We start from the raw sequence: 13,261 nt of genomic DNA on the forward strand, positions 1-13,261 counted from the left end.
ATAGTGCAACCACACTATTTTGGATAGAAGTGTTGGTAATGAAAATTCGATTTGGCCGCGAAAGGGTTGTGTACCCCTGGAGTCTAGACCAAGCTGGGTAGGCAAATCGGACTTGCAGACATAAGATTTGACTTAGCTTGGTGGTAGCCAACCAGGGCTAGGTCCAGTCTTCGGACTGCACAACCCGATCATATTGGTTTATACATGATGATATTGTATGTCCAAAAAGGGGTTTCTTCTACACATATATGTGAATTTATGTAAATGTGGTTAATTATCGAATTGTTTTATATTATGAAAGAAATGTCTCTTTTCAACTGTATATGTGTGAGTTATACTGTACAAATGCCTTATTTGTTAGATAAAGTAAATTAAAGAATGTGTTTAAGTTCACTAAAACTTATGTTGGCCACACATTGATAATAACCTATTCTGTCTTACGGACAAATGTCTCACCCCAGTAAATATATCAATTTTTCAAGACCTATAGGAAACCGAGTCTAGGAGCTCCAGGGCGGGACCTAGGTGATCTAGTTGAGAGTGAGCTTGGTAGAGTACTATTTTGTTTATATCTAGTTGTTTTTGGTCGGTCTAGGTTTTAATATGTTTTGGGAAATCTTGATGAAGAGATTGAGTGTTAGTACTCTAGTATGTATGGCTATAAAAGTATATTTTGCTTCTATTGGTTGTATGTTTAAATTAATTATGGAATGGTATGACCTTAGGCCCCACTGGGTCCGTGGATGTTGATATCATGGTATTAAAGTATTATAGGGTATTTATGGAATATTAGCACTCTAGGCCCCACTGGGTTCGGGGCGCTATAGTTGTGGTATCAGAACTTAGGCTGCTAGGTTCTACAGACTCTAGAAGAATAATACTACCAGAGTATAAGAATGAGTGATGATAAGAGTAGGGATGGGTAGTCTAGGTATGGTAAAGTGGGTCAGGTATAGGGTAGATAATGAATCAGAGTACCTGAGAGGTTGGGGTTTTGTCTAGTAGCCTAGAGGTAGAATTCCCTTGACGATCTGCTATGGTTTTCCTGAGGCGACGTCTCATAAAAATCATAGCAAACCATCGACAATTTTTGTTTTTAAGTGGTAAGGTTGACCCTTGGATTGGGGAGTTGGAGGTCAAATGATTTATTTGTGCAGGAAAAGTCTACTAGGGAAGGTCTAAGTATTTTAGTATAGGATGTAGGAGAATTATATAGTTATAGCTGATTAGTTGTACATGTAGTGTTCCGCCAATAGAATTCTAAGAAAATTATTCTTTTGCCCTATTTTTAGGATGGATCTCAAAGGTAAGAACATTGATTCCGGAGGGAATAATAATTTGGAAGCTTCTAGTGAGGAGGATATAGATACCTCTACGGTGCTGTGAGGTCTAGCCCGACAGGTTAAGGCAAAGATGAGGCGGGACTGCAGAGGGCAGGACTACCCACCTGCAGACCGGGGCTGCACCATTGAGCAGTTCACCCGTATGTAGTTGCCACATTTGTAGGAGGAGCAGACCCAAACGTAGCAGAGAATTAGGTTCAGGAGATAGTGGAGTTGTTGGCTGTTTTGCATTGCACGGATGAGCAAAGGGTGCACTACGCCACTTTTAAATTAGTTGGGAAGGCTAAGCGATGGTGGAGAATAGTTAAGTTAGTGGAGGAGTAGAGACCAAGACCAGTAGTTATGACCTGGAGTTAATTTAGGGAGATGTTCTTCGATGGGTATTTCCCCGCTTCCACTAAGGAAGCTAAAGCAGAGGAGTTTTTGCATCTGACACTGGGGCACTTGACCGTACAACAGTACATGGCCAAGTTCATGGAGCTATCTTGCTTCACCCCGTACATGATCCCAGATAAGCCTAGGAAGGCCTAGAGGTTTGAGAGAGGACTGAGACAGAGCATATACGAGCAAGTTGTGGGGTTTCAGGTCTAGAGTTTCTCGAAGTTAGTTGATAAGGCTACAGTGTTGGAGACCAGTTTGCAAAGGAGTGCGGAGATAGCGAGTTAGAGAAACAGGCCCTTGCCTCCTGGTTTTCATATGGGCACTAGTTAGGGTACATGGAGGAGGCCTAGTGACTATGTGAGTCAGCAATAGGAGGTGGGACCCCGAGCTCCTCAGGGAACTCTGTCATGCCCACCTTAGCCCAGGTGTCATCAGAGGCATTGGGGTGAGTGTCGGGGTAGAGTAGCTAGTTGTTACTGATGTGGTAGACCTGACCACATAGCATGAGACTGTCGTGCACTGCTTAGTGATGCGCCCACTCCTCATCAGTTCTGGGGACATAATCAGACACCCCGAGGTGGTCACTAGAGGAGCACCACCTAGGCACGGGTATATTCACTTATGCCGAGAGATGCGGAGGATGCTAGTGATGTGGTCACAGGTACTATTTTATTTTTGTGGCACAAAACTATTATGTTGTTTGATTCAAGAGCAACACATTCATTCATGGCTCAGGAGTTTGCTAAATTGTGTGGGATAGATTTATCAATGGCTACTCCAATAGGGACCATAGTAACGTGTAGGAGGGAACTAAAAAATTTTCTAATCAATATTCAGGGGAAGACGCTGCCTGCTAATCTGGTGATTCTCGACATTGACAAATTTGAGGTGATTATGGGAATGGACTGGCTAGCTTCTGGTTATACCATTATTGACTGCTACAAGAAAGAGGTGGTGTTCAAACCTCCGGTGGAGCAGGAATATAGATTTGTGGGGTCGCATGTACGCGCCTCGCCATCAATTCTGTCAGCCACGCAGGCTAAAAGGTTACTCTTGAATGGGTGTCAGGGGTACCTAGTTTAGGTAAAGGAAGCACTGGAGGGGGAAGTTAAGCTTGAGAATATTTCGATAGTAAAGGAATTTCTTGACATATTTCCGGAGAATTTGTCGAGGTTACCTCCTAAGTGTGAGGTGGAGTTTGCTATCAACCTATCTTTGGGAACGGTGTCAATTTCTAAGGCTTCATACAGAATGATTCCAGTAGAGTTGAAAGAATTAAAGGAGTAATTACAGGAGTTGTTGGATAAGGGGTTCATTCGGCTCAGTGTATCTCTGTGGGGAGCCCCCGTGTTGTTTGCTAAGAAAAAGGACGACTCAATGAGAATGTACATCGACTATCGGGAGATAAATTGTAAGAACCCGAAAATATGAAAAATGGGTTTAAATATTAAGAGAGGGGCAAAATTGGAAATTGCTCAGGTCAAAGGGCTATAAAAGGAAATTCTTATTTCTTCCAAGCTAAGCAAACTTAGATTTTTATCTCTCTCTCTCTCTAAACCTCTCCCTACTCCTTCTCTCTAGAATTCTTCGTCGATCGTTGATGGAATCAGAAAACGGAAGCTACCACGAGGATCATGGAAGGATTCTCTACAACTTCTACGGATCGGAATCTCGTTTCAGAGATTTTTGGGTTTCGGCGTAAAATTGAGGTAAGGCTCAGTTTTCAATTCTGATCAGATAGATTTGTAGGTAGCTGTCTTGTGAACATATTATATACAGTGATTTGTAGGTTTTGAAACTCAGTTCGCTGTTTAGGGACCTTGGAGTTCGGGATTTGCTTACGGGGTTAAGGTAATGGGAACTATGTTTATATTGGTTATTTTTGAAATCGGACTCGGTGGAACTATGGTCCACGGTCCTGTATGTGTTTTGGCTACTCATTTAGGGGGGATCTAACGGGGAAAACTATGGGTTTTTCATTATTACAGTTTTAGGAAAAAGGGGACGACGAGCTGACTCCCGGGTTTTGTTGAAAACGGAGTATTTGTGTGATTTATACTGTGATATTAGGATGGTCGTGCCTTGACTTTGTTTAAACTATATTTGTTTGGAAAACCATGATTTAGATTACCAAATGAGTGTGGTTTGTTTGGTTATATGAGCATGCATGTGTGTGTGATATGTTGAAATGCTAGTAGGAACGCGGTTCCAAAATTGTTCCAGGTACTGAGAGTGTCTGGCTTTATATCCGAGGGCGTGTTATCGCCTGCCATGTTGGCAAGAGTGTCCGGCTCTATATCCGAGGGCGTAAGCCTATTTCGGCATATCAGGCCGAAGGGTGTGGATCCACCAGTTTAGCGCCGATACGATGCCATGGGAGTCGGGGACTAGCCATGTGCAGGTGGCACCATGTTCGCGGGTTGGCTATGGGCCAACGCCATATGTCGCGGGTTGGCTTCGGGCAGAAGAGTGTGACGATACTGAGGAATACTGATCATGTGTATGTATTGTGACGGAACTGCGTATAAATGGTCTCTATATGTGTGCGTGTATGCACTGTGTAAATTAGTATTAGAATGCATTTAACTGCGTGTATGTTGTATCATGATAACACTCAAATGCCACACACCGATATAACCTGTGTTCTTCCTTACTGAGAGGTGTCTGACCTCTGCTGTATGTACATTTTTACAGGTCCTTCGGGTAACCGGAACTAGCGTCCTGGTGTAGGGAGCGTAGTGGCTGGTGTACCGCGTTTAGCGCTAGGTAAGTGCTAGGAGTATAATTTTGGTGGGTTGCCATTTTGGGATATGTTGGGCACCCGTTTGTATGTTTTTGATAGAGCATTGTGTTTGCTCTTGTATAGACTCTAGTATGGTACTGCATATGTATATAGATGACCTTTTTTCCGTTGCGTATATGATTGTGTTTGGATGTATTTAGGGTGCCTAGGAACCCCACGAGGTCGGACCCTCATCCTTTGTATTGTATTTGTGGTGATTTGTATGATACAGGTACAGGTTAGATTACATTTTCACCCCTGGGTCCCATTTCGGGGTTCAGGGCGTGACAGCTTGGTATCAAAGCTAACCAGGTTACTAGATCTTGTAGACTTGGTTAGGCTTAGTTATGAGTACATACCAGAGTATAGGATGTGGATATGGGTAGAGTTGGTTAAGGGTTGTTCGGTTGCTAGACCGGGAATTGTCGACGGAATTCCGTATTTTTCCTGGAATGACAATTCCAATAAAAGCAAGGCAGATCATTGATGACTTTCATGTCGATGTGATAGGACAGACCTAGACCTGGTAGGAAGTAGTTAACACGATTAGTGTAGATCATTGTGTTAACTGTATGTGCTATAGGGATACTGATAGATTCCTATTATGTTGCAAAATGGAGCCCAAGGATAATAATCTGGGAAGTGGCTCTGAGGAGACTGCGAGTGATGAGTCTCCTTCTGTGCCTCGAGGTTTGATGAGGCAGGTGTTACAGGAGATCGGGTGGAGTGTGAGGAGACGCGAGCGCTCTCCTACTGCTGCGGGGTGCACCATTGAGAGGTTCACATGCATGCATCCTCCGACGTTCTCTGGAGGACCTGACCCAATGACAGTAGAGGACTGGATGGAGAAGACTGAGAGGATTCTGGGGGTTCTGCACTGCATGGAAAGGCAGCGAGTCCTCTATGCTACTTTCCAGCTGTCTGGGGAGGCGAGTCAATGGTGGACTGCAGTGAATCTGCTGGAGAAGCAGAGAGGTGGTCCTGAGGAGATGACATGGAGCCGTTTCAAGGAGGTGTTCTTTGACAGATACTTCCCGGTTTCAGTACGTGATGAGAAGGCAGATGAGTTTTCTATTCTGATGCAAGGGAGTTTAACGGTGCAGGGGTATGCTGCTCGATACATAGAGCTATCCCGTTTTGCACCATGTATGATCTCGAGCGAGTATGAGCAGACTCGGAGGTTCGAGAAGGGTTTGAGGAAGGATATCCGTAGACTGGTGGGTATGCTTTAGATTCGCGAGTTCTCGGTATTGGTGGATAAGGCCACGGTGATCGATATTGGTATTCGAGAGGATGAGGCGGATCAGGTATCAAGGAAGAGGACAGTACCTTCTGGTTCTCAGACAGGATCTCGTGAGGGATCGTGGAAGAAGAGGGCTCAGGTCACCGCTAGAATACCGAGCGCCAGGATTCTCAGGGGAGCCAGACTAGTGGTCGTTGTATCAAATGTCACAGGCGACACGAGGGTGAGTGCCGGTCATTTGGGGGTAGTTGCTACAACTGTGGCCATCCAAGCCACAAGTCTCGTGATTGTCGAGCACTCAGGCGAGATGTGCCTGCAGTTAGTGGGGACCGAGGGAGCAACCGGATACCTCGAGGAACCAATCAAACAAATACAGCTCTGGCCAAAGTATACTCTCTTACTCCAGCAGACGCTGATCATGCAGGTAACGTGGTGACATGTACCTTATTATTGCTTTCAAATAAAGCTTCTATTTTGTTTGATTCAGGTGCAACCCATTTCTTTGTGTCCGTGAATTTTGTGGGACAATGCGGGGTTGAGATCCAAGACATGAATGAGGTTTTATCTGTTACTACGCCATCGGGGAGTGTATCTTTCTATAGGAAGATGTTGGTTGACTACTCAATGGAGATTCAGGGAAAGCTGCTATCGGCAAATCTTGTGGTATACGACATGTTGGGGTTCGATATCATTCTAGGGATGGATTGGTTGTTCTCCAGTTATGCTGTGATCGACTGTCGTAGGAAGGTGGTAGTTTTCAGACCTCTTGGGGAGTAGGAGTATGAATTCATGGGATCGTGTGTGTGTTTAGCGCCACAGATTTTGTCAGCACTACAGGCGAGAAGGCTACTCTTAGATGGATGTCAGGGGTACCGAGCTTGCATAAAGGAACCGTCGCAGGATGAGTCGAGACTCGAGGACATTCGAGTGTTCAGCGAGTTCTCGGATGTATTTCCAGATGATTTACTCGGTTTACCTCCGGATCGTGAGATGGAGTTTGCGATAGAGTTGCTGCCTGGTAAGGTGCCAATCTCTAAAGCTTCGTACTGGATGGCTCTAGTAGAACTTCGGGAGCTGAAGGAGCAGCTGCCGTGGTATATGCACTGAAGATTTGGCAACATTATCTGTACGGGGTGCAATATGAGATCTTCACTGACCATAAGAGCCTCAGGTATTTCTTCACGTAGAAGGAGTTGAATATGAGGCAGAGGCGGTGGCTAGAGTTGATTAAGGACTACGATTACATGATCAGTTATCAACTAAGGAAGGCAAATATGGTGGCTGATGCGTTGAGTCAGAAGTTAGGACCTACAGCTATATCCGCGGTTGTAACTTAGTGTCACATCAGACGGGATTTGGAGAGCTCGGGTATAAAGTTGGTGGTTGGTGATCATCAGGCTTATTTTGCTAGTTTGGTGGTCCAACGGACCCTATTTGAGCATATAAAAGCTGCATAAGCTAGTGATGCAGAGTTGGCAGAGGCTATGGAAAAGGTACAACAGGGATTGGCTACAATGTTTAACATCTCTGAAGGAGGTGTGTTGAGGTTTGGGACCAGACTGTGTGTTCCGAACGATGATAAGATCAAAAGGATGATTCTAGAGGAGGCGCATCGTTCTATGTATACGGTACATCTTGGTAGTACAAAGATGTATCGAGACTTGCGCAAGACCTTCTGGTGGTTTGGTATGAAGAGACAGATTGCTCAGTTCATGGAGCAGTGTCTGACGTGTCAGCAGGTGAAAGCTGAACATCATAGGCCGGCAAGGCCGTTATAGCCTTTGCCTATTCCGGTGCTGAAATGGGAGCATATTTCCATGGATTTTGTGACCGGTTTGCCACCAGCGCTTCACGGGCAAAATGCTATTTGGGTGATCGTGGATAAATTGAAGAAATCTGCTCATTTCATATCGATGAAAGTTAGCTATCCTTTGAGTAGGCTAGCATATTTGTATGTGCATGAGATTGTGAGAATGCACGGGATACTGGTGTCCATAGTATCAGATCGGGACTCGAGGTTTACTTCCCGATTCTGGATGAGCTTGCAGAAGGCATTGGGGACGAAGTTTACTTTCAGTACAGCATTCCACCCCCAAACTGATGGAAAGTCGGAGAGGACGATACAAATATTGGAAGATATGTTGCGAGCTTGTGTGTTAGATTTCGGTGGTAGCTGGATACAATTTATGCCACTTGTGGAGTTTGCTTATAACAACAGCTTCCAATCTAGTATCGGGATGGCACCGTTCGAGGCTTTGTATGGTCGGAGGTGTCGATCTCCTTTGTGTTGGGATGAGGTTGGTGAACGTCAGGTGTTAGGACCTGAACTTGTGCAGCAGGCGTCTGAGAAGGTGGGTTTGATCCAGGAGAGGATTAAATCAGCTCAAAGTCGGCAAAATAGTTATGCAGATGTTCGCTGTAGTGAGTTAGAGTTTGAAGTGGGAGGTAAGGTATTTCTGCGTATAGCTCCGATGAAAGGGGTGATGAGATTCGGCAAGAAGGGCAAGTTGAGCCCCAGGTATATCGGACCATTTGAGGTACTTGAGCGAGTGGGTACGGTAGCCTATAGAGTTGCATTACCTCCAGCACTTTCGAGGGTCCATGATGTGTTTCACGTCTCCATGTTGAGGAGGTACGTGTTGGATCCTTCACATGTGATTAGTTATGGTGAGTTGGAAATTGGGGATACTTTAGCATATGAGGAGATACCTATTCAGGTTCTGAACCGTAAAGTTCAGAAGCTTCGTACCAGAGAGATACCATTAGTGAAGGTATTGTGGCGAAACCATGAGGTTAAGGAAGCTTTTTGGGAACTGGAAACGAAAATACGCCGGAAGTATCCACAGTTATTTTGAGCACTTGTACATGATCCAACTGTGGGTTGGGATAGGTGGTTAGTCGTCGGGAGTGTGAGTATTGTGAACTCCTAAGACTATTGTATATGTAACCAGGGTATTTCTCCGCCATAAGTGAGGGTATGTATGTGTATGTGTATGATAGGACTGTGCTGTGATGATCGCCAGTTCGCTCTTGAGTTGTGTCTATGTGTATGTGTATGATGGGACTGCGTTGTGATGATTGCCAGTTCGCTCTTGAGTTGTGTCTATGTATTTGATTGTATGTATGAATCTGGGAATGAGAGATGGCAAATTTCGAGGATGAAATTTTTGTAAGAAGGGGAGATTGTAAGAACCCGAAAATATGAAAAATGGGTTTAAATATTATGAGAGGGGCAAAATTGGAAATTGCCCGAGTCAAAGGGCTATAAAAGGAAATTCTCATTTCTTCCAAACTAAGCAAACTTAGATTTTTATCTCTTTCTCTCTCTCTGTAAACCTCTCCGTACTCCTTCTCTCCAGAATTCTTCGCCAATCATTAACGGAATCGGAAAACGGAAGCTACCACGAGGATCGTAGAAGGATTCTCTACAACTTCTACGAATTGGAATCTCGTTTCGGAGATTTTTGGGTTTCGGTGTAAAATCGAGGTAAGGCTATGTTTTCAATTCTGATCCTGTAGATTTGTAGGTAACTGTCTTGTGAACTTATTATGTACGGTGATTTGTAGGTTTTGAAACTCGGTTCGCTGTTTAGGGACCTTGGAGTTCGGGATTTGCTTACGAGGTTAAGGTAAGGGGAACTATGTTTATATTGGTTATTTTTGAAATCGAACTCAGTGGAACTATGGTCCACGGTCCTGTGTGTGTTTTGGCTACTCATTTGGGGGGGGATCTAACGGGAAAAATTATGGGTTTTTCATTATTACAATTTTGGGAAAAAGGGGGCGATGAGCTGAATCTCGGGTTTTGTTGAAAACCAAGTATATGTGTGATTTATACTGTGATATTGGGATAGTCATGCCTTGACTTTGTTTAAACTGTATTTGTTTGGAAAACCATGATTTAGATTACCAAATGAGTGTGATTTGTTTGGTTATATGAGCATGCATGTGTGTGTGATATGTTGAAATGCTAGTAGGAACACGGTTCCGAAATTGTTCCAGGTACTGAGAGTGTCCGACTCCACATTCAAGGGCGTGTTATCGCCTGCCATATAGGCAAGAGTGTCCAGCTCTATATCCGAGGGCGTGAGCCTATTCCGGCAGATCAAGGCGAGGGGTGTGGATCCACCAGTTTAGCACCGGTACGATGCCATGGGAGTCGGGGACTAGCCATGTGCCGGTGGCGCCGTGTTCGCAGGTTGGCTACGGGCTAATGCCGTATGTCGCGGGCAGGCTTCGGGCCAAAGAGTGTGACGACACTAAGGATTACTGATCATGTGTATGTATTGTGACGGGGCTGCGTATAAATGGCCTCTGTATGTGCGCGTGTATACACTGTGTAAATTAGTACTGGAATACTCAAATGCCACATACCGATATAACCTGTATTCTTCCTTACTGAGAGGTGTCTCACCCCTGCTGTACGTACATTTTTATAGGTCCTTCGGGTAACCGGAACTAGCGTCCTGGTGTAGGGAGCGTAGTGGCCGGTGTACCGCGTTTAGCGTTAGGTAAGTGCTAGGACTGTAATTTTGGTGGGTTGCCATTTTGGGATGTGTTGGGCACCCGTTTGTACGTTTTTGATAGAGCATTATGTTTGCTCTTGTATAGACTCTGGTATGGTACTGCATGCATATAGAGATGACCTTTTTCCATTGCGTATATGATTGTGTTTGGATATGTTTAGGGTGCCTAGGAACCCCACGGGGTCGGACCCTCATCCTTTGTACTGTATCTGTGGTGATTTGTATGATACAGGGACAAGTTAGATTACATTTTCACCCCTGGGTCCCATTTCGGGGTTCGGGGCGTGACATAAATAAAGTGACGGTAAAGAACAAGTACCCACTACCGCGTATCGACAATCTATTTAACCAGCTTTAGGGAACACAGGTCTTTTCAAAGATCAATCTCCAATCCGAGTACCATCAAGTGAGAGTTAAGTCAGAGGATGTATTGAAGACTGCTTTCTGGACCTGGTATAACCATTATGAATTTTTGGTTATGTCGTTCGTAGTGACAAATGCGCCTATTGCATTTATGGACCTCATGACCAGGGTCTTCCATCAATACCTGGATTAGTTGGTGGTAATGTTTATTGACGACATATTGATTTATTCTGAGAGTCCCGAGGAGCACGATGATCATTTAAGGATAGTACTTCAGGTGTTAAGGGAAAGGAGGTTTTATGTTAAATTTAACAAGTGTGAGTTCTGGCTGGAACAGGTGCCATTTCTTGGGTATGTGATATCCAGGAGTGGTCTTGCTGTGGATCCGAGCAAAATTGAGGTTGTAATCTACTGTGTAGACCAATGAACGTCCATGAGGTCAGGAGCTTTCTAGGTTTGGTGAGATATTACTGCCGGTTCGTAGAAGGTTTTTCTAAGCTATCAGACCCTCTGACGAAGTTAACTAGGAAGAATGTAAGATATAAATGGAAAGATGAGTGTGAACAGAGTTTCCAGGAGTTAAAGCAGCGACTTGTCACTGCGCCAGTACTGACAATTCCTTTGGGAGAAGGGGGTTTTGTAGTCTACAGTGATGCGTCTCATAAAGGGCTCGGATGTGTATTAATGTAATGGGGAAGGGTTATTGTATATGCTTCTCGGCAGCTCAAGGAGTACAAGAAAAATTATCCTACGCATGACTTGGAGCTGGTAGAAGTGGTGTTTGAATTAAAGATCTGGACGCACTACCTATATGGTGAAATGTGTGAGATCTTCACAGATCATAAAAGCCTTGAGTACAATTTCACGCATAAAGAGTTAAATATGAGACAAAGGTGATGGCTTAAGTTGATAAAGGACTATGACTGTACTATATGTTACCACCCAGGGAAAGCTAACGTGGTAGTTAATGCTTTAAGTCGGATGTTAGTGAATGCGTCAGTCTTGGTAGTAGCTCAATAGCAGATCAGGATAGATTTGGAAAGGCTTGGCATGGAAGTTGTGGAAGGTAACCATTAGGGGTTCATTACTAGTCTGGTGGTTTAACCAACTTTGTAGGAAAGAATTAAAGTCGTTCAAATGAAAGACGCAGAGGTGATGAAAATTATGGAGAAAGTGCAAAGTGGTTAAGGAACAGGTTTCAATATCTCATATGACGGAGTTCTGAGGTTTTACACCTGGCTGTGTGTACCTAAGGATGCAGAGATTAAAAGGATAATTCAGGAGGAGGCCCATCGCTCTCTCTATACTGTACATCCAGGGAGCATAAATATGTATAAGGATCTATGAGAATCCTTCTAGTGGAACAATATCAAGAGAGAGATTGTCCGGTTCGTGGGACAGTGTTTGACATGCCAACAAGTGAAAGTAGAGCATTAGAGGCCAGTGGGACCACTGCAACCACTTTGTATTCCTGAGTGGGAGTGAGAGCATATCTCTAGGTATTTCGTAACAGCATTTCCTTCAGCGTTGCATGGACAAAATGTTATATGGGTAATAGTGGATCGTCTGACTAAGACAACACACTTTGTTCCTATTAAAGTCAATTGCTCCATGAATAGGCAGGTAGAGCTATACGTACAGGAGATAGTCCGACTTCATGGTGTCTTAGTGTCCATTGTATCCAATCAAGATCCACGGTTCACCTCTCAATTTTGGAGGAGTTTGTAGAAGGCCTCGGGATCTCAACTGAATTTCAATACAATATTTCACCCAAAGACTGATGGACAGTCAGAAAGAACGATTCAGATATTAGAGGATATGCTATGATTGTGTGTGCTAGATTTCGGCGGTAGTTGGATTCAGTTTTTGCCACTTGTGGAATTTGCCTATAATAACAGCTATCAAGTTAGTATCAAGATGGCACCATATGAAGCGTTGTATGGTCGAAGGTGCCAATCCCCGCTGTACTGGGATGAGGTTGGTGAACGACAAATTTTGGGACTGAAACTTATTCAGTGGACTTCCAAGAAGATCAAATTAATCAGGGATAGAATTAAGACAGCTTAGAGTCGGCAGAGGAGTTATGCTGATACTCGCCGACGAGACCTAAAATTTGGGATAGGAGATAGGATATTTCTGAGGATTGCTTCAATGAGGGGAGTTATGAGGTTTGAAAAGAAAGGTAAGTTAAGTCCTAGGTGCATCAGACCATTCAAGATACTGGAGATGGTTGGTCTAGTTGCTTACAGGGTAGCATTACCTCTAGCTTTGTCTAGGATCCACGACATCTTTCATGTATCGATGTCGAGAAAGTACATCTCAGACCATTCACACATGTTAAGCTATGACTTCCTGGAAATTTGAGACACTTTATACCATGAGGAGGTACCAGTTCAAATTTTAGATTGGAAGGAACAAGAACTCCGTACTAAAAAGATTCCATTAGTGAAGGTTGTAACGTCCCGGCCAGTTATACGGCCCCGGAGTGCTACGACACCTGTTTAATACACCTGCCCCTAAATACATACATATACGATCTGCCCTGAATAGGGATATACGGGTATTTCATACTGATATGCAATTTTATGCACAGCGGAAAATATAAACATTCATATGAGAATCT

The 13,261-nt window shown here is 44.0% G+C and overlaps 1 protein-coding gene across 1 annotated transcript; it reads left to right on the plus strand.

Annotated features, from left to right (window-relative positions):
* The first annotated feature begins 2,345 nt into the window (after positions 1-2,345).
* Positions 2,346-3,011, plus strand: LOC131148100 (uncharacterized). The gene is made up of 3 exons (XM_058097834.1): positions 2,346-2,385; positions 2,485-2,726; positions 2,808-3,011. The coding sequence occupies exons 1-3, from the start codon at positions 2,346-2,348 to the stop codon at positions 3,009-3,011; spliced, it is 486 nt and encodes a 161-aa protein (XP_057953817.1).
* Positions 3,012-13,261: the final 10,250 nt, after the last annotated feature.

This window comes from Malania oleifera, chromosome 2 (assembly GCF_029873635.1).
Source record: "Malania oleifera isolate guangnan ecotype guangnan chromosome 2, ASM2987363v1, whole genome shotgun sequence".
Lineage (NCBI taxonomy): Eukaryota > Viridiplantae > Streptophyta > Magnoliopsida > Santalales > Ximeniaceae > Malania > Malania oleifera.

Coding starts and splice junctions, on each gene's coding strand:
- LOC131148100 (XM_058097834.1), top strand. CDS start 2,346: ATGCCGAGAGATGCGGAGGATGCTAGTGATGTGGTCACAG. Junction 2,386..2,484: donor TGCTAGTGATGTGGTCACAG/GTACTATTTTAT, acceptor TGTGTGGGATAG/ATTTATCAATGGCTACTCCA. Junction 2,727..2,807: donor ATAGATTTGTGGGGTCGCAT/GTACGCGCCTCG, acceptor TACCTAGTTTAG/GTAAAGGAAGCACTGGAGGG.